Raw genomic sequence first — 21,023 nt, forward strand, 5'->3', positions numbered from 1 at the left:
ATTAATCGTACCAGAAGGCAACACTTGGCCTGTACTTCTGTGGCAGAAGGATGTTGTCATTCTGTATCTGTAGTAGTCCACTATGGCAGAGTAGGCTCTCTGTCAGCCCAATACTGATAATAACCCTGTGTCTCTTTTTTCTAGGCACTTGCCAGCATCAGTCATGTGGCCCATGTCACTATCACCACAAAAACATCAGAAGGGAAATGTGCTTACAGGTAAAGTGCATGTAATCTGTAGTTTCTCTGCTGCTTTGGTAAATGTGCTAATATCCCTTTCGTGGATAATTTCTGTTTTGTGCAAGGTGTTTCTTAAGGGTAGACCTTCCATGAAGTTTTTTTTTTTTTCTCATTATAATATTTCAATTAAAGCTGGAATAGCATTGGTGGAATATAGTGATTTTTTGTCAGTTGTAGCTGTTTTTTTTTAAATACTTTTTAGTGGGCTACTTGTGTATCAATAAGCTTTATTTGGTAACTAGCCGTGTTACCTGTAAAATTTTGTAAGACAGTGAGAATCAGTTACATTGCCATCAATTAATTTGATGTATCAAAAGTACTATGTAACTAAATCCTTTTTTGTATACAATATTTGCATTTTTTTAACCCCCACAGGCAAATATTATTGGCAGACAGTGTGTGTTGTAGTGGTAAGGTTTTTGACTTCAAAACCTGAGCTTGTAGTAGGTTCAGATCTTGCTGATCATACTGTATGGCTGTGAGCAAGTTACTGCACCTACCCGTGCTCCAATTGTAAATTCAAAATAAATGCAACCAGTTGTATTTCAAATGTTGTAAGTCACCTTGAACAAAGGCATTAGTCAAATAATAAGTGTTAATAATAATATAACACAATTGTGCATAAGGAAAACATTCCTGTATTACAACCCTACTCCCAAACATATTGGGACGTAAATAAATAAAAACAGAATGCAATGATTTGCAAATCTCATAAACCCATATTTTATTCACAATAGAACAAAGAAAATATATCAAATTTTTAAACTGAGAAAATGTACCATTTTAAGGAAAGACTAAGGTCATTATGAATTTGATGGCAGCAACATGTCTCTTTTAATTACAGTTGATAAACAACTGGGAACTAAGGAGACCAGTTGCTGGACTTTTGGGAGAGGAAAGTTGTCCCATTCTTGTTTGACATAGGATTCTAGCTGCTCAACAGTCCTGAGTCGTTTTAGTTGTATTTTTCGTCTGATTTTGCGCCAAATGTTTTGAATTGGTGAAAGGTCTGGACTGCAGGCAGGCCAGTTCAGCACCCAGACTCTTCTACTACAAAGCCATGCTATTGTAATAGATACAGTGTGCAGTTTAGGACTGTCTTACTGAAATATGCAAGGCCTTCCCTGAAAAAGACATCCTCTAGTTGGGAGCATATGTTGCTCTAAAACCTGTATATACCTTTTCACATTGATGGTGCCTTTGTAGATGGACAAGCTGCCAATTCCATAGGCATTAATGCACCTCCATACCATCAGAGATTCAGGCTTTTGAACTGAGCACTGAAACAAGCTAGATGGTCTCTATCCTCTTTAGTCCGAAGGATGTGGCATCCATGTTTTCCAAAAAGAATTTCAAATTTCGATTTATCTGATAATAGAACAGTTTTGCACTTTGCTTCAGTCCATTTTAAATGAGCTTTGGCACAGAGAAAATAGTAGCGTTTCTGGATCATGTTCACATAAGGCTTCTTCTTTGCATGATGTAGCTTTAACCTGAATTTGTGGATGGCACGGAGTACTGTGTTCAGACTATGATTTCTGGAAGTGTTTCTGAGCCCATGAACTGAATTCCATGATAGAATCATGACTACTTTTTATTGCAGTGCTGCCTGAAGATCATGGGCATCCAATATTGATTTTTGGCCTTGTCTCTTGTGCACAGAGATTTCTCCAGAGTCCTCCAATCTTTTAATGATATTATGTACTGTCAATGATGGGATATTCAAAGTTTTCAGTATTCAATTTTATGTTGAGGAACATTATTCTGAAATTGTTCCACAATTTGTAGATGCAGTTTTTTGCAGGTTGGTGAACCTCTGCTCATCTTTACTTCTGAGAGACTCTGCCTATCTAAGATGCTCGTTTTATCTCCAGTTGTGTTACCAACCTGTTGCCAATTAACCTAATTAATTGCAAAGTATTCCTTGAACTGTTTCATTTTAGTACCACTTACTTTTCCTGTCCTTTGTTGCCCTGTCCCAACTTTTTTGAGACATGTTCCTGCCAATAAATTCAAAATTAGCTTATATTTTTCATGAAATAGTATAATATCTCACTTACCTCATTTGATATGTTTTCTGTGTCCTATTGTGAATAAAATAGCTTGTGAAATTTGCACATCATTGCATTCTGTTTTTATTTACATTTTTCACAGCAGCCTAACTTTTTCAGAATTGAGGTTGTAGATAAGTTCTGGATTTTTTCTGTTTTTGCTAGTTATTTGGCTGCTGTTGATGGTCATTGCAAAACATTTTACAGGAAATTATATTTTTTTGAATTGAAACAGGTGTAATCAGTAGGAATAATATGAAATTTGAGAATATGATCATTACTAGATGTTTAAGATTTGTATTTGTTTATGCCATTTACTCAAGTATGGGCAAGTGTTGAATGATGGGGTTACTCCTCTTAAGCAGCAGTGCCATAAACTTTATATTACCCTGCAGGCTGACACTTCAAAGAGCTGTGAGCATACATTTTTTATGTTGTACTTAAAAATGGACTGATTTGTGACATAGCCCATTAGATATACTTAGATGCTGCTATGGTTTGTGCTAGGGTGTTACTTTTTCTTTTTCTTTTTGTTTATTCCATGTCCAAGCCAGCACTATTGTGCAACTTTAAGTGTCTGTATGGTTTAGGATTTCTCTGTGAAGATCTGCCTGAAGACCTGGGTTCGCTTCCTGGGACCTCCCTGCGTGGCATTACATTACATTACATGCATGTTCTCCCTGTGTCTGTGTGGGTTTCCTCCAGGTGCTCCGGTTTCCTCCCACAGTCCAAAGACATGCAGGTTAGGTGCATTGGCGATCATAAATTGTCCCTAGTGTGTGTTTGGTGTGTGTTTGTGCCCTGCGGTGGGCTGGCACCCTGCCCGTGGTTTGTTTCCTGCCTTGCACCCTGTATTGCCTGGGATTGGCTCCAGCAGACCCCGTGACCCGGTAGTTAGGATGTAGCGAGTTGGATAATGGATGGATGAATCTGCCTGAATTATCTTGGTGCAAGTTACTCCTTTGCACTTATTAGATTACCTTATCCGTCTAACTAAAGGAATAGGTTCAGTTTATTGGTTGTACAAGTGTACACACTCTTTCACAAATACTTTGTGAAAGCATCATGCAATTGAGAACTAAATCTGTTTGGATAGGTCTCTGTTATCTTGGTACACCTGTAACTTTTAGATTCATGTTCCACATGAGTGGCTGTCACTGGGTAACATGCACATTAAGAAAAAAAGCAGTTTCAGCGATTGTGTTGCTAAATACTACAAACCCACCCAAAATCAGTTCCACCACGCTACTTTCATCAAATGTGCTAGTTTCATCCCCCCAACTGATTTTATTTTATTTCCCATTTTAAATCCTAATTATTTCACCAAGATGGGGCCAGTCTTCCATTTTATATTATTTTCTGATTTTAATCACTCTTTTCACCAAGCAAGTCAACAGCTATTCGATTTCTGCATGTTTGAAACTTCAGTCTGGTTATCAGTGAAGAATAAGTAAATATGAGTCACAAGGGGGTAAATGTGGAGAACCACTTTAGTTACCCATGGATTAATTTGGCTTTGTGTTTGTTTTCTTTTTATATATAGCATTTTTTTTGGATTGATGCGAAGTCCAGCTTCTCCCAGCGTCCGCAATACCGCTTTAACCTGCTGCACGTGTTCCTTCCATGTGCTGGAATAAATGACAAATCATCTAAGTAGGCAGCACTATACGTGTTATGAGGGCGGAGCACTTTATCCACCAGACGCTGGAAAGTTGCAGGGACCACATGTAACCCGAATGGAAGAACACGATACTGCCAGTGTCCACTAGGGGTGCTAAATGCGGCCTTGACCTTTGCAGAATCCGTTAAAGGAACTTGCTGGTACCCCTTTGTCATGTCAAGTGTGGTCAAAAATCTCTCCTGTCCAAGTCTCTCAAGGAGATCGTCCACATGAGACATCGGATAAGCATCAAATTGGGAGACTTGATTAAGTCGATGGAAGTCATTGCAAAACCTCCAACTTCCGTCAGGCATACTAACCAAGACAATTGGACTGGACCAGGGACTATAACTTTCCTCTGTTATTCCTAGTTCCAACATGTGCTTGATTTCAAGCTCCACCTCTGCTTTCTTTACTTCAGGAAGCCAATAAGGGCATTCTCGAACGATAACCCCAGGATCTGTCTCTATATCGTGCGCAATCAGAGAGGTCCTTCCGGGTTTTTCACTCACTACCTCCAGAATGGACAGGATAGCTGCTTCGAGCTCCTGTCTCTGTCTAGAATTTAATTCTGGGCCAAAGTTAAGGACGTTGCTCTGAGCAAAGAAGGAGCGGGGCTAAGCAGAGGAGGGATTGGGATCCCCTTCCTTTCATGGCTTCAGCAAGTTCACATGATAAACCTGCTCGCTGTGTCAACAATTGGATTGTTTCACCAAATAATCAACAAGCTCTTTCTTCCCCTTAACTTCATAATGACCTTGCCAATGGGCAAGTAATTTAGAATGGGAGGTAGGGACCAAAACCATGACATGATACCCCAGAAGGAATTCTAGGAGTGGATCATATCCATTATTCCTCGAGTTTGTCGTCCATATACCGTATTTTGCGCACCATAAGGCGCACTGGATTGAAAGGCGCACTCTCAATTGCGGGGCTTATTTCTGTACTTAAGCCATACATAAGGCGCACCGTATTATTCGGCGCATGCAAAAACAAGGTAACAGAAGCAAAACAATGAGTTTAGTTAAACCTTATTCTACTACGTATTTAAAAATACACTCACATTGTTTTTTGATCAGTCTGTTGTCACAAATCCATCGAAGTCCTCACCTTCTGTATCTGAATTGAACAGATGGGCAAGTTCGCCATCAAACATGCCGGGTTCCCTCTCGTCATTGTCGGAGTCAGTCTCGTTGCCGGGTGGCTGTTCAGCAATGATACCAGCTTTCGCGTAAGCTCGGACAACAGTCGAAGCAGACACCTTAGCCCAGGCATCCACAATTCATTCACATATGGTGGCGTAACTCACCCGGCGCTGCCTCCCAGTCTTAGTAAAGGTGTGTTCGCCGTCTCTCATCCATCGCTCTCATGACGCTCGCAACTTCACTTTGAACGCTCTGTTTGCACCGATGTCCAGCGGTTGCAGTTCTTTTGTTAATCCTCCCGGAATGATGGCAAGCTCCGTATTCATTTGCTTCACTTGTTTTTTCACAGTATCGGTGATATGGGCACGCATGGAGTCGCAGATCAACAAAGACGGTGATGCATGGAAAAACCCGCCCGGTCTCTTCACATACACCTCTCTCAGCCACTCTCTCATTTTCTCCTCGTCCATTCAGCCCTTTGGATTGGCCTTAACGATGACTCCTTCTGGAAACTTTTCTTTTGGCAGCATCTTCCTCTTAAAAATGACCATAGGTGGTAGTTTCTCTCCATTACCGTGGCAACCAAGAACAACAGTGAAAGCCGACTTCTCATGCCCCGTGGTGCATATGGATACCGTGCTGGTCCCCTTTTTCTCCACAGTATGATTCACAGGGATGTCAAAAGTGAGAGGGACATCGTCCATGTTGGTGATGTGGTTGGGCTGGATTTTTTTGTCGGTAATCTTGTTGCTGCAGTAGGTGCGGAAGATGGTCAGCTTTTCTTTGTAATCCGCTGGCAGTTGCTGCGCCACGGTAGTTCGTGCGCAGATGGCGAGATGGCGCCTTTTCATAAAACGAAAGCACCAAGACGGACCTCCTTGAAAGTGTTCAAGCTTCATGTCTTGTGCTATCGTTATTGCCTTCAGTCGAATGGTGACTGTAGAGACGCTTCTCCCGGCTGCTCTTTGTTCAAGAATCCATTGTTCAAGTTGGTCTTCCAACTCTGGCCACCTCGCCTTGTTCCCGCGGAAACTCTGTTTTGTCTTTTTAACTTGGCGCAATTCATTCTCCTGCTTCCTCCACTTCCGAACCATAGATTCATTGATTTTGAATTCTCTCGCTGCTGCTCTATTCCCATTTACAACCGCGTAACTGATAGCCTGTAGTTTGAATTGTGCATCGTAAGCATGTCTCTTCTCTGATGCCATTTTCAGGGTCCTTAGCCAAACAAATGTTGTTTCGCAGCGCACCAGTAGTACAATATACCTACCTGCCGTAGGCGTGGTGGAGGTAAGCGTACGTCTGTACGTGGCTTTACGTAATGTTCTGCAATTGGTTTATCGCTGCCAGCGTACATAGTGTACGTATTACTACGTCGCTATGTCGGCAGGAAATGGTCCGACAGTCAATCAAGCGGAGCGCTTACTAAAATGCACAACAACATTTTTACAGATTTTGGAACTCAGTGCACACATAAGGCGCACCAAATGTAAAGGCGCACCGTGGATTTTTGAGAAAATTAAAGGCTTTTAAGTGCGCCTTATAGTGCGCAAAATACGGTAATAATTCAAATGGTGAGAACCCCATAGAGGCTTGTGGGATTTCCCGATATGCAGAGAGCACAATGGGGACGTAGCAATGGGACGTAATCCCTACAAGAGTTCACAAGTGGACTGTTCTGCGATCCCAGATTGCGAGGCTGGCATACTTGTTTCTATTTGTTGTATTAGTTCTTCCATGGAGTGAAAGTCTCCCCAGACTAGCTGGGTAAAATTACTGGGAGGACCTTTTTTGAGTATATATTAGGCCACCCGCTGAACTATTTGGAAGGTGGTAAGTTCAAAAGACCGTAGCCATTGTGTCACCAGTTCCCAGAGGGCAAAAGCTTGCCCCCAGGTCGACTTCTCTGGATTGTATTCCCAAGTTTTTAATTTATCTACCTGCTGGTCTGGGGATAGCCCACATTTAGCTGGGATCTCGATCCTAGTAGGTGTCTCAGCGCTGTCCTCCGAGAGAGCATAATAAGCCATTTTCGTTTCCCCCCCAGGAACCAGCCCATGTCTTTGTGTCTCTTCCATACTCTTCCTTTGGATAACTATGAGCCCTGTTTTATGTTGTATAAGCGAAGCCTGCACTGGGTCAGTCTGGACCACTGGACAGACCCCCCCACCTGGAAACTCAGCCCTAGTACTCTCCCACCTGGTTATATTTTAGGTTCCATCCCGGTCTCTTCTGGGAAGTAATCATCCTGCCTACTATGCCACTGTCACAATAACGAGTCGCAGAAATCATAATGGTTGGGGCAGCCACTCATATATTGTTTCCTGGCTGCAAAAGTTGATTTAAATTTGAACAGAGATGTTCATAGATCAGAGTCCAAAACAGAACTGGTTTGTATTGAGGCAAGATGGCGATTTTAAAGGGCAGTACGGGAAATGACGGAACCGGAAGTAATGTCTTTGTGACCGGAAGTACCATCGGCACTGGAACCAGAAGTGACATCTTCAGTGGCGCCTGAAAACAGAAGTGACGTCTTCGGGAACCGGAATTGACATCATCTGTGGCACCCAGGAATCATGTGGGATTTCCCGTGAATGGTCTGCAAAAGACTGAGAGAAACAGTCGGCACACTCTGCCGCCCCCTGGTCTGGCGTAGAATTACTATCATTTAGGCCCTTCAGCTGTTTCCCAATTGTACATGTGTGACGATATATTATATATATATATATACATATACATATCTCTGGGAACGTTAACACGATAATTTTTTGCGGTTAATTTGGCCTGTTTAATGCGTTAAAAATACTGTCGCATCCAGGACCAGCAACAAGGCAGCTATGTCAAGCAATGCTTTGGTCAGGGAAGCATTTTTGTGTACTTTTTTTATTTGTAATTTTTTTTTTAACATCACAAAACAAAAATTCTGTAATGATCAGGCTGGACAGCTACTGAGTACTATGTAGTGCATTATATAAATGAAACATCTTAGTGAGATGAGGAAGTCCTAGGGGAAAAGGTGGAAGGAGTGCGAGAGATGGGTTTGAGTGTGGAAGGTGCTGGAACGGAAGCACTTTTGCCTTGCATTGGTGACAGAGTGCAGGAGTCTCAGGGAGCGGCTGCGACACATTTGTAGACGAGATGGGGCAGTGTGTTGTGCGATAATAGCATGGAGTGAAAGGGTGACCAGAGGAGTGTGCTTCTGGGTCACAACACTGAAGGGAAAGATAGTATAGAGGGGTTAGATGAGTCTGAGTGCAAATAAATTTTAGCTGATGACAGCAAGATTTTATTACATGTGATTATATCTTGCCTGAGGATGGAGTCTGAGTGGCCTCAAAAGCTTGCATATTGTAATCTTTTTAGTTAGCCAAATAAAGGTGTCATTTTGCTTGATTTCAGTACAAACACCCTAGTAATTCATGGTTTATGGATTAATTTTATAATTACATGTTTTAATGTTAGATGTGATTAATCGCATACATTTATGGAATTTAATTAGTTTTTTTTTTTATTTTATATATATATATTGTCACACACGTGCACATGGGAGGCAGCTAAAGGGCTTGAGTAAGGGCAATTCCGAGTCAGACTGGGATGTGGCAGAGTGCACTGATTCTTTTTCTCGCTTTCCTGCAGACCATCCACGGGAGATTCCACCTGGCCTTGTTGGCGTCACTTCCGGGTCCAAGCCTATGAAGCAAGACCTTGTCGGCTCCAGCCCCTTTGATGTCACGTCCTGGGCTTGAGCCTATGGCTGAACACCCTTATGAGCCTGACCCATCTGACTTCACTTCCTGTCTGCCTTTTTAAAAGCCTCCACCTTTTCTCTATTCCCTCAGTTCTGTTTTGGACTCGGTTTTGTGCACATCAGTGCTGTTATACATTTTGCAACTTTGCAGCCAGGATACCAATATACGGGTGGCTGCCCCAAACCTTATGTCTGGTTTTTGCGACAACATATATATAAATTTTGCTATGGAAATGTTGTATTTTACTGTGTACACCATATGTGACAATAAATCTGAAGTAAACTGATTACACTACAGTTTTTATCAGTGCATTGCCTTATAGTTTTGAAAAAGCCACCTGCAAATCATCCTTAAGTTGGCAATGCTAATTAATGATCAGCGTTAAGTGTTTTTGGAAGTAAAAAAAAAAAGGAAATGGAAAAAGATAAGAAAAGCAACAGAATAAAACATGCCCCAAATTAAGTGATGGAGCTGAGCCACAATTAAGCAAAATGAAACATGATTTTTTTCTATAGCTCATGAAGATGCTGTTTTTCAGAATGTAGATAATAAGAGAACAGGACAGTGCTTTTGAGTGAGTAAAAGTAATTATAACATTTGTGTTTTTGTTGGTAGACATTTATTCAAACCTACTATATACTGAAGCAGTAATAAATTTAAGCTTTAATGCTAATGGAGAGTTGAGATTTCTAACAGCTTTTAGCTTTGAATTGATCAAATTTAAATAACATTATCGAACACTGCTATTGGTGAGTACATTTCTACTGCAGTCTCTTTCACACCAAAACCACTAAGGACTATGCAGCAAGTTCAACAGTAAGCAGCTCAAGTGCACTAATAATATTAGGAGCTGGTTAAAAAATAGAAATATTGTATACAGAAAAGTACTTAATTAGTTACATAGTACTTGGAAAATATCCATAGCGAAGATAGGTAACACAGCCAATCTTAACATAAATTGAAATACACTCATTGTTTACAGGCCTTTTTTTAAGAATTAACAGTGTTACCCTGAGCATCTGCCTTGCAGGCAAAGTATTTTCAGACAGGACCTTGGAACTGTAGAGCCCATGAAAGCCCTGGCAAACAAGATTTTCATTGTACCCTATACACATGAAAATAAGTCTGAACTGAACTGATTTCATTTTTATCATAGCAAAAGCCCTTGATTTATGCTAAAAACCACTTTTTGCCTGTTCACAATAGGAATACACACTTGGCACTTTACTCTGTCCATGGATTATTGTGTGCATTCATGATTATTAAAAAGAAAAAAAAACCTAAGGAAATGATAAAAAGCAGGTTGTGATAGAGCTAAGCTAGGATGAAGCACCCAGAAAAAAATACTGATTTTTTTTATAGTGTATGCAAAGTTGCTGTTCTTGAATATAGCAGAAAGTGAACAGCTAAAGAAGTCATTTTAAATGAGTAAAAGTAGTTACTGTAGTAACAATTGCTGTTACTTGTAGAAGATATTCATTCATATAAAAAAAATATTTTGAATCAACTTGGAATGATTTTTAGTCATCTTTATAAAATTACCACATACCATTACTGGTGCAGTTTATTATAATAGAGAGTATTGCAACAGTCTTTGTTTATCCCTGACCCCTCTGTTGCAGATACTTGCTGCTGTTCATGCTTCCGCTGTTTTTCTTTTTGACAACTGCTACAGCATCACCAACTTTTTGGTGCTGTAGCATTGCTACTGTCATCCTTGTTCATAGATAGTTTTTCCTAACTTTTTTCACATATGGTTAATAATCCTTCTATTTGAAGTCAAACATGAGCATGGCACTGACTTTAACTCAGTACTGCTGATACTGTAAAAAAAAAAAAAAAAAAAAAAGTTAGTACCATTCCGTTTTCTGAACTTTGATATCGACTTGATACTGAAGTATCAGTTCTTGTCATGTCCTTAGATTTAACAGTCCAGCTAACTATGCATCTCTTGTGATTTTGTGTTTCTGTTTTACAAGTATGTTGTATCATTAGAAAGAAATTTCATGTGCTTCAGAGTATTGTGAGCTGAGTTACATGGATTTCTGGCCAGTGTGGAAGTTTTCTATAGGTAACTACAATTTGTTTTGAGAAATAATTTATGGAGCACCTTATATTAACACTGCTTTAGACTAAACCAAAAGCAGAAAGACTGGCATATGTTTTGAAACATGTCTCGATTTTTACCTCACGTAATTGTTACTAGCACAGTATTTTCCTGAAATCCGTGTTTTCGTTCCACATCCCGGATATTTTCAGGCTAGATTATATGTTAAGGTGGTCGTGGATGTGTGTAAGCATTGCTGATTCTTGTATCTCACCCACAGCACTGAATGAGCTTGTTAAAAATGAATGGATCATTTGACACAGAACTGTAACTATGTCCATTGTATTATAGGATGAATACAAAGGTTCCAGGTGCTGTGTACTAAAATCAGTAATCACCCTATTAATTCTAACTTCCTCACTCAAATGCATGACGACAACCTAAAATATTTGTAGCTCTCAGCTCATTGATTACCTTATTGTGCTCAGGAAGCATGCCTGAATCATGTATTTTTCCTTCTGGATCAGCAGCAGTAGGGATATGGTTACCTAGCAGGAATAGTAAACTTATTTCACTTCCTCTTTATTCTTCACTGGAAAATAAGGTTCCATATATGACAGTTTTCCAGATAGGTGAGAAGAAATCCTCCTTCATAAAACCCGCATTAAAATTCCCAAACCAGCCCACCCGTTTTTATGGGGAAGTACATCTGTCTACAGTTAAATTTAGACCCTGCTTCAAAGTAAAAGTGAGCTGTTACTCTTTTCTGAAAGTATAAAATGAAAACTTGGACAAGTCCTCATGTTAACAGAATTAGCATAAAATCAAATTAACACGGTGATCTCTCATTTAAAAATTTGTTAGGACAAAAAAGTGTTTTGTCACAGTTTTCCCTGATCTTCAGAAGAATGCTGGCATGATTCCCTGTGATCATTAGAGTTGCAGGAATATACAACTTTCATAAGTGACTGTCTGGGAACTGCCTAGCTGTGTGGCATTTTGTTTGAAGATTCTAAGATCAGCGTGAATTTTGTTATCCCTTATGTGGGTGCAAAGATGTTTTAAAACATAGTAGATATGAATAACTACCTTTGTAGTAGCTATTATTGAAAAGTATACTTTTAAAATGTCGGATGTCATATGCTAATGTAAACTTTGAATCTCAATGTACATTTTTATTTTTCAATTTAGAGCAAATTATTGTGATGGGAAGCTAAAGGCGCCCCCTAAACCCTGTGCTGGAAACCAAGGCACCCAGATATCAGTAAGTAAAATTAAAATCTTCCTCCTTAAACTGTTCTTGTTCACCTTTAATTTCAAGATTGATTAAGTGTTCATTTACCCCTTTCTGTCTAGTTTTTTGAAAAGCAGTCTTCATCTTTCATAGAATTTTATGAGGTAAAGTATAGGATATGGTACAAGTATGCATCATCTTTTACAATACAATTTATATTTCTCTGTTTAAGTTGCTGTAAACATCAACATTTTGTCTTGGACATATTGAAAGGAAGAAACTGGCAAATATCCGTAAATCATCATACTTTCTTATTTATGAGAAAATTGTGAATTTTACCCATAAATTAAGAAAAGATGTATTTAAATTGAGAAAAGTTGATACACCATTAGTCAACAAAGTTGTCATTAAATATGTGTGTAATTCATATTAACAAGGCACTACTTTATAGTAACTTGTGAGAGTTGTATCATGTTTTCCCGTAAAGAACATCTCAGTTACAAAGCTCTTCCATTGCATTTCTTTTAAATGTAAATTGTTCGCCTCGTGAGTTGAAACGAAAAAAAAGTGCATCAGAATGTTTTTTTCCCATGTTCTACCTTTCCATTCATGTTTATCAGCTACACGAGTGCTTCTGCCTCATTTGCAAAAGCTCATCTCCACTATCACACATGTACGCAGTGTCTTACACTGACTCTTTGTCATGCAGACTGCATTACTAAGCTCTGAAAGTGCACAGACACTACTGTAATGTGAACAGTTTCCAGTTCCAGTCACATTGATCATCAGATTACATTGTCAATAAGCAATACTGTAGCTTGTTTGGTACACATCTTCTGTATATTTCTTTTCAACAATGCGTACATATACACAATATACCCTAGATTCTAATTTAATCCTGTAGTTGGTGTTTTGCATGGATTTTGTTGTTGATATACTGTTAAAAAGTGCTTCTATCTTCAACAGCCACCTTGAGCATTGAGTGCTTCTGTCAAAAACTACCAGTTTACGTACACTAACAAAACATTTACTGTAAAATTAAAAAAATATGTACACTACCAGTCAAAAGTTTGGAATCATCCAGAAATATTCATATTTTTGATAGAAACTGATACCTTTTTTATTAAGATGCCACCAAATTGATTTAAAATACAGCCAAGGAATTCTTAGTGTTAGTTTTTATAGTGTTGGTGCTCAGTACGCTGTAAAAATTATTCAACCAGGGGAAATATTCGTATATCATTTTTACTGCAGTTTAGCACAAAAGGAAGCTGCCTTTATTATTTATTGCAAAAGAGATGTGTGTGGTGGGGAGTGGGCATTCAATTACCTTCTGACTCAAAGTGGCATTTTATGGTACAACTGTGGAGATGGGGAAAAAAGGTAAAGAATGAACAGTGGACCTTCCTAGTGAAAATGAATGGAAGTTGATACTTAGTCTAGAATGAGGTACCTTTTAGAAAAAAAATATGATCTGAGTACAGTTGTACATTTCTACCTAAATATTAATTGTTGACTCACTTTCCTCCAGACAACTATACAATAGTCACAGAAAAAATCACTTATAATTGCTCATATTTATCAATAAATATAATAAAAATGATAATACATTAATCTGAAAACTACAGTATCTTGTGCTAAAGATATTTCTGCTGGCTGAAAAAGTATATAAACTCACCTGCATTGAAATTTTTTTGTACTTGGCCACAAAATCATAAGATTTGAGTACAGGTATATTGAAATGCTGGAAGACGTATTGAATCTCATACATATTCTTGCACATATTGAGTCTCACACACACACACAGAAAAGATGACTCCAGGATGCTGACCACAATATGCTTTTCCAGTCATCTTCCTTCATATTTCTCTGTTATTTTGTCAATTTTAAACTTTTCAGTTTCTTTGCCAGTTTCAGATATGTTTTTTCTTTAAATCATTGCTTCAGATGACACTGGTATTTGTTGTGTATTTAAGAAAGAAACCAACTGAAGATATGATAAGGTATTTGTTTCTCAGACTACAGACTCTGAAGTCATTATGCTCTTACGCGGTAGTGCATCGGGGCCTTCACCTTCTTTTTCTATCTTAGTTATATGCAATTTGCTCTTTTCTCAAGACAGTAATAGACGCCTTTGTATGCAATATTTGATTTCTTGACAATGTGTCAATTGGAATAAGTAGCATTTTGCAAAAACAATATACAGACATTTTTCTTGAGGAAGCTGTTTCATTCTGGCCGAATTTTAACCCAAAACTGAACTTTAGGAGTGGTGGTTTTTTACAATCCAAGCAAAGACTATGTACTTTCTTTATTGAACAAAAAAACAGTTTTCAGTTGAGCTAACACAATTAGTAAGGTTTCTCTATTAAGTAGTCAGCATTTAAACCTACAGTAACTAATGAAGAATGAGTTAAGTGATCTTACCATTAGGACATTGAAGGAGTGACTGCTGAAAATGGGGCTTGCAGTTATATGTGAAAAAAATAAAAATCAATCATTTCAAGCAGTAATACATTACAGACACTAGTAATGTTCTTGGCTGTATTTTAAATCAATTTAATGGTACCTTGATAAAAAGTATCTGTTTCTATCAAAAAAAAAAAAAAAATATTTGCGGGTCTATAAATTTTTGAACTGATAGTGTATTTTAAATGATTGATATACTATTGTTAGCTACAGTGATTTAGTTAATTATTTTGCTTACCATTAGGGAGATACTTTGGCTTCCTTTTGAGAAATGATCAGTTCAAACTGGGGTGAGGCAGACTGATTCATAGAGTAGCTTTCAAATATGTTTTAGTTTCCTCCTTGTCTTTGATTATGTGACAACCACAATGAAAAGCACTAACTCACATAAATATGTAATAATAAAATGATACAGAAATTTGATTGTCCTTTTGACAGAGTGAGATATTTATTGACAGCCAGTAACCAAAATGCAAAAAAAACCAGGTTGTGTCAGTTAAGTTTAATACAGGATAAACACAAAAACGTCCTTTCTAGGGGTACTCTGGGAGGTAATCTGAAAACTTCTTTGACAGCTGAGTTAAATGCCTTCCAGAGCTTCACTTAAGAGTGGAAACATTTCCATTCATCCCTCTTTTTAATCTCCAAAGTTTTTCAAAAACAAAAATACTGTGCTGTTTCTTCTTTGCATTGACATATTCATGTTATTCAAGTGATCATGTATATTTTATAGGTAGAGTAGTTTTACACAATAGTCACTATCAAAGTAATGATCTCCCAAAGGGGTACAGCTGCTCTTTAGGAAATGCATGCACAACTATTCATTCAAACAGGGCACAGAGCACACATCCTTATTAAAGCCAGCTTTCTAGAGGTGAAAATTACCTACTTCTATTCTGTCACACAGAGAAGGAAAATTTCTTGCACTGCATATTTTTAATATAATTTACAGCTTTCATAACAATCAAGAGTTATCTTCTTTGTAGCCAGACTTTCTTAATAGTAGAAACAATGCATCTACTTTGCCTCTGGTGCCCTCTGTTGTGTTTGTTTGACAACACCCCAATGCGTTTCTATCACTGAAGTAGCAGTGTCACCCAAATATTGTTATCAATTGTTTTTTTTTTTTTGTGTAATACTCATCATGACATGACTCAACAGAACTGATGTTTCCACTCAGCAGTGGCCTGTTACAGACAGTCCACTGTCTATTGCTAAGTGTCCACTTTTAATTCAGGTTGAAGATCTTTTTTATAATGTGTCAACAAGACGAAAAGCTTTGAAAAACCCAAGTGAAGAATATGCCAGAATTGTGGAGGTGGTCAGCAGGTAAGAGCTAGTGTTTGCTACCAACCTGTTAGTCATTTAGAGCACTGAACTTTGTCTTTAGAGATTTATGTCATAATCTTGTGGGCTTAACTAATTTGGCCTATTAAGGCATATATCTGCTGTAGCAGTAATTGACCAATTTTTAGCAATATCTGTAATACAGTATGTAGTGACAGGGACCTGGTATCATATGTTATCAGGGTCTGCTTGTAACCCCAATACGTGCAGATGTTTCTGCCAATATGATGCAGATGCAGAATAGTTATTAGAATGAGAAGCATTCTGGTCTTACAATGAATGATTCATAGCTGGGGTGTCTTCTGAGTAGAGTTTGCATTTTTTACAGTGTCTTATTAAAATCTTCATTTCATAGAGAACTGTTTAAGCTTCAACATTACACTTGTACATGCAAGCTGATGGGTGACAGCTTAGCACCCTCTTTGAGTCTCCTCTGCTTTTGCTGATACTACATCTAAAAGTTAATCATCTGAGTTGGCTATTGTTGTTTTGCAGGTATGCTGTGCATAACTCTGGGAAAAGCTTCTCAGTGAAAAAGGTATTGTGGTGGAGCTCAGCCATGTAATCATTTTTGATTTTCTAGATGAAGGTGTGATTATATAAGAAAAGGTTACACACTAGCTCCATGCTGAAACTCTTTTAGAAAAGAAAAGATTTTCAGAACATTATACGACAATAAGACTTTCATCTTGTTTTTATTTTTTTTTTAGATCTTCTTACTCATTATATTTAATAATATATTTACTTACAATTATGCTATATTTGTAGGACTGTTTATTCTGATTTATATTTTTTCCTTTTGTTGTATGTTTTGTTTTTTGTTTAAATATTACTGTATTTGCTGCATACGTCGTGCATTTATTTGACTGTCATCAAATTGTTTGCCTTAGTTATGAAACATTTTTTGAATTCTGCTTAGTTTCTCCTTTTTAGTGAAAATGCTCAGTTGGCCTAGTTGTGCGTGTGTTTGTGGATGTGTGTGGTTGTTACCTAAAATAGACTGGCAACCCGTAGAGTGCTCAACATTGCAAAGAATCTTCCAGCACTTGAGATCCTGAATTGAATTAAACTGATTTAGAAATTAGTCTGAAGTAGCTTGGTGCATTTTTATTTTTATTCAATGTTTTTTATGTGCCTTTTAACAATTTACTAGCCGACGCCTGCCGTACGGCGGTGTAAGAATAGGAATGGAAAACGGTGAGAAAGGAATTCAGAAATCAAGAAGAAATAAATACTTCTTGAAAGACGCAGTTGTGAATAGGTGTTTTGGTGGAGACGACAGATAATGAGTCAAAAGATCTAACCCTGGAAAAAGTACCATTCTTCATGCACAATGCTGTTGGGTTACCTGCTGTACCGCATGGTCCATGTACCATGCATTTAGTAACAATTTCAAATAACTTCGGGTCAGTGTTAGGGAGTTCAGCAGTGACATATTTATCAATGTCATCTTTGGTTCTTATTTTAGAATTATTGTGAAGAGTAAACAGCATGTGGGCATTATTACGTAAATATAATCAATAACAACCCCAAAAAGATGTTGTAGAATGTCTCTAAGTAATTCCTGCAGCTTAATCCAAAAGACTCGTACTACAATATCAGGTCTGTGCTCTGGTCTTTGGGTATCCGACAGTGCATGTAGAATTTCCGGCCAAGCAGGATTACATGTGAAAGTGATAAATAAATCAGGCTGTCCGAATTTACGTACTATGGCCATGGCATCCTGATAGTTTTGTTGCATGTATCTTGGACTTCCTGGAAATGTCGACAGTAATATGATCATTTTGCATACACTTACGTTGTTATTTTCAGAGTTTGCTTGCAGCGCGTCTGATAGTTCCATGCGCAGATCTTGTTGATGTAATCTGAGATAGTTGAAACGCGCGTCCTCTGTTTTAACTTACGCATCTACGACGTACTGTTGGAATAGTTTGTTGCTGGAGTGCAACACACTAAATGTATTCCTCACTGCTAATCTTTACGTGTAAAATTGGCATTGAGTAAGCCTTATTCGCTTGGCGCTTCTTATATCGGGAACATGTTGTAAATCTTTGTGCCAGCTAATGTCTCCGTAAGGGAATAAAAGTGGGTAAACCATAGGATCGCAATTTATATTGAGCATGGAAATCTGTTTACAGGAGTTGCCTCTGGGATAGATGCAGATGTCCATTTCGGCAAGGGGTTCACCATCTTCTCCGATGAAAATCGCTGCGACATCGGTGTGACATGTCGGGGGCATTGTATCGTCGTAAATCCTGCCTAGGGTTTTCCTTCAAAACCATTCGTACAGATGCTGTTGGGTTGGACTGGGCGACTTCATGCATGTGTTTGTATGGTTTAGCGAAGGGGTTGATGGTTCTGTGCATGGAATCTAGCTGGAGAAGTAAAGTTTGCTTTATTTTGTAAGCGTACTTCAGTAGCTTGCGCTGTGTTAAAAACATACAACTGTCCATATCCTGGAGAGGTAGAAGTGTTAGCGTGTAGTGGAAAGATTTGGTGATAAATTTGCCCATGTATTTTAAAACAGTATGGTCCGTGGCCAGGAGGTTGAGTTATCTGTGCCAATGATAGGAACAGGCAGTTGCCGGATCCCGGAATAGAGATGACGTTGTGCAAAAACCCGTTGACAGAGAAGATACTGTCGTTCATTTTATAACAAAGGCTTAAGAAACAACCATCACAGTATAACGAAAATAGCAAGGTATACAATAGCAATATACAATAACAAGGGAGGCCGCAGGCAGCGTGGAGAAGGGTTTGGAAGAGGACAAATAGGAATCGAGAAATGCCGTGTCGGCTGCGTGTGGGCGGGACCGGTTTTGAAGTGGAAGCAGGACGAACCAGAAGAGAAATATATATAAGAGACTTACTTACGTGCATCTTCTTTAATTCTATCCTAGACAAAGCTAAAACTGTAATCTCTACCTTTGTTTACTTGTAGGAATTGAGGCTTGTGGCTTCAGGTACAGATTTTACTATTAGTACTGTTATTTCTGTGTTAACTAAAGAGATATAGCAATCTTAAAACAATAAAAATGAAAACATGTACAAGTAAAATGAGAAAGGAAAATGCATTTTCTTCATATAATTAATATTACAGGCATAGCAATCTTAAACAATAAAAAAGGAAACATATAGTAGGATGAGAAAAGAAAAGGCTTTTTTTCCTAGAATTTATATTACGTTACAGAAGTGTTGGTAGCACTACACAGTTTGCAGATACAGGTACAGACAGTTTTGCTGGTAACAGCTTTACTCTAATTTATTGCAAAGTTGGAGCAAAATGTAAAATCCACAAGCTAAAAGTCTATGCTTGGCTTGTGATCGAAAACAGTGAAATGAAACATTTGAACAGTAAGTCTTGTATTAAGTAGTGTTGTTTCAGTTGCCCTTGTGCTCAAAAGAAAAACAATTTAAGCCAATTAACATTAGGTTTGATATGGTAACTCCCTGCTTTAACACATACTCATATTAAATCAGAACACTATAAATCACACACAGTTCTTAAGCGATCTTCAAACTTTCTATATACTCTAAATTTCAAAAAACAAAAAAAAAAATTTAACCAGTGTTTGTGTGCTGAAAGCAATGTGTCATGGTGAAAAATTGTCACCACAAGGCTTTTTACCTGAAATGAAGGCTATTAGGAGACTCAGGATAGGCAAACAGAGTCTATAGTTTTATTGCAATAAAATAACAATAATAATAACACGGTCTCAACCCAATACGGCCAAATTGAGCTGAGCCCTGAACAGTTCAGAACTCAAAACTTATATAGTAATTTCTTTTCACTCCGACCTCGCTCAAATTAGCTCATTTGCTGTTTTCTCTGACTCCCCTCTGCACCTGCCCAGCCAATACCTCGAGTTCTCATGGGAACCATTATTATCTCCGGACTTTCCCTACAGCTGGCCTCCGGTATTTTACTGTCTATTGTCTATCTTTAGTTTCTGTTTTGCTCATTTCTATTGGCCTTGGCTGGGCAGAAGTTCCCTCTTCCATTTTTGGGCATTCTTTTATCATTTCCTTTCCCTTGGCCTTCAAGCTATTTTTTATTTAGTGGCTGAAGCTAAGCTTTAATTAAAAAGAAATATAGCATGCACCTTTATTTAATTCTTTGCGTGGCAAGCCTGACTTGCATTATTTTCTGTACTAAGGTTAATGCTTATATATTTTTCTATATTTATTTATACTAATACATGAATATACTAATTTTATTTTTCATGCATTACATCATCTTGACCTTAGCAAGGTCAAGTAGCAATGCCTTTTGCAGTTTCTGCTAATTCACTATTCCAGCTGGCTTCTCACGTGCCTACCAGGACCATTTTTCTATTATGTCATTGGTATCATTCCTAACTTTTGAACAACAGGTGTACATGTTCCACCTTCTTCTGTCCTTGATAGTTTCTGTGCGTCATTCCCTTTCTATTTTTTCCTTCCTTTCCCAAATTGGTACTTCTGCTTCAAGCTTAAAAATAATGCAATATGGCTGTTTTTTATTTAAATATTTGCTTGACATATCTTATTTGCTTGACATGTCTAAATTAAGCTAAATCTAATGCTTTAGAAGCTGTTAATTACTTTAATGGCTATTAATGCTAATATATGCTATTTATGCTTAATGTATACATTTTTATATTCTATAATGGGAATTCTTTCTTTTTAGATTGGTGTTATATTCTGTTACGCAGTCTACATTTTTTGGACAATCATTAGCCTATATACTGTATCCTATTATATATGTAGATATGCTTTTAATATTTTAACGTAGTACAATACATAAAGGACATTGTGTGTTAGTTCAGGTTCCAGTGGCTCATAAAAGCAATTCTGCCTTACAAAGGATGAAGGTTGTCATTTTGAGCATTTTTTTTTCTTGGCATCTCTGAGATATTACACAGCAAAACCAACAATCTTGATTAAAAATAAATGATTCAGCAGAGTCCTCATCCATTTTTCTAAAATAAACTTTACCTAATCCTTACATTTACTGGCTTATACAGCATGTCCAGATATCTAACATGGAACTGAACATAGTCAAGAACACATCAAAATAGTTTGAGTAGAGGTTGCAGACCT

General features: G+C 37.9%; 1 protein-coding gene across 2 annotated transcripts in view; it reads left to right on the forward strand.

Moving 5' to 3' along the window:
• mlh1 (mutL homolog 1, colon cancer, nonpolyposis type 2 (E. coli)) overlaps nt 1-21,023 on the forward strand; it is an 84,836-nt gene that overhangs the window by 13,493 nt on the left and 50,320 nt on the right. The window contains exons 4-7 of one of the 2 annotated variants that reach the window (XM_051936087.1): nt 145-218; nt 12,083-12,155; nt 15,832-15,923; nt 16,437-16,479. In XM_051936087.1, coding sequence (XP_051792047.1) covers nt 145-218; nt 12,083-12,155; nt 15,832-15,923; nt 16,437-16,479 — 282 coding nt within the window. The remainder of the gene's footprint in view (nt 1-144; nt 219-12,082; nt 12,156-15,831; nt 15,924-16,436; nt 16,480-21,023) is intronic. The other variant, XM_051936088.1, reaches the window with a different exon arrangement.

This window comes from Erpetoichthys calabaricus, chromosome 13, assembly GCF_900747795.2.
Source record: "Erpetoichthys calabaricus chromosome 13, fErpCal1.3, whole genome shotgun sequence".
NCBI lineage: Eukaryota > Metazoa > Chordata > Cladistia > Polypteriformes > Polypteridae > Erpetoichthys > Erpetoichthys calabaricus.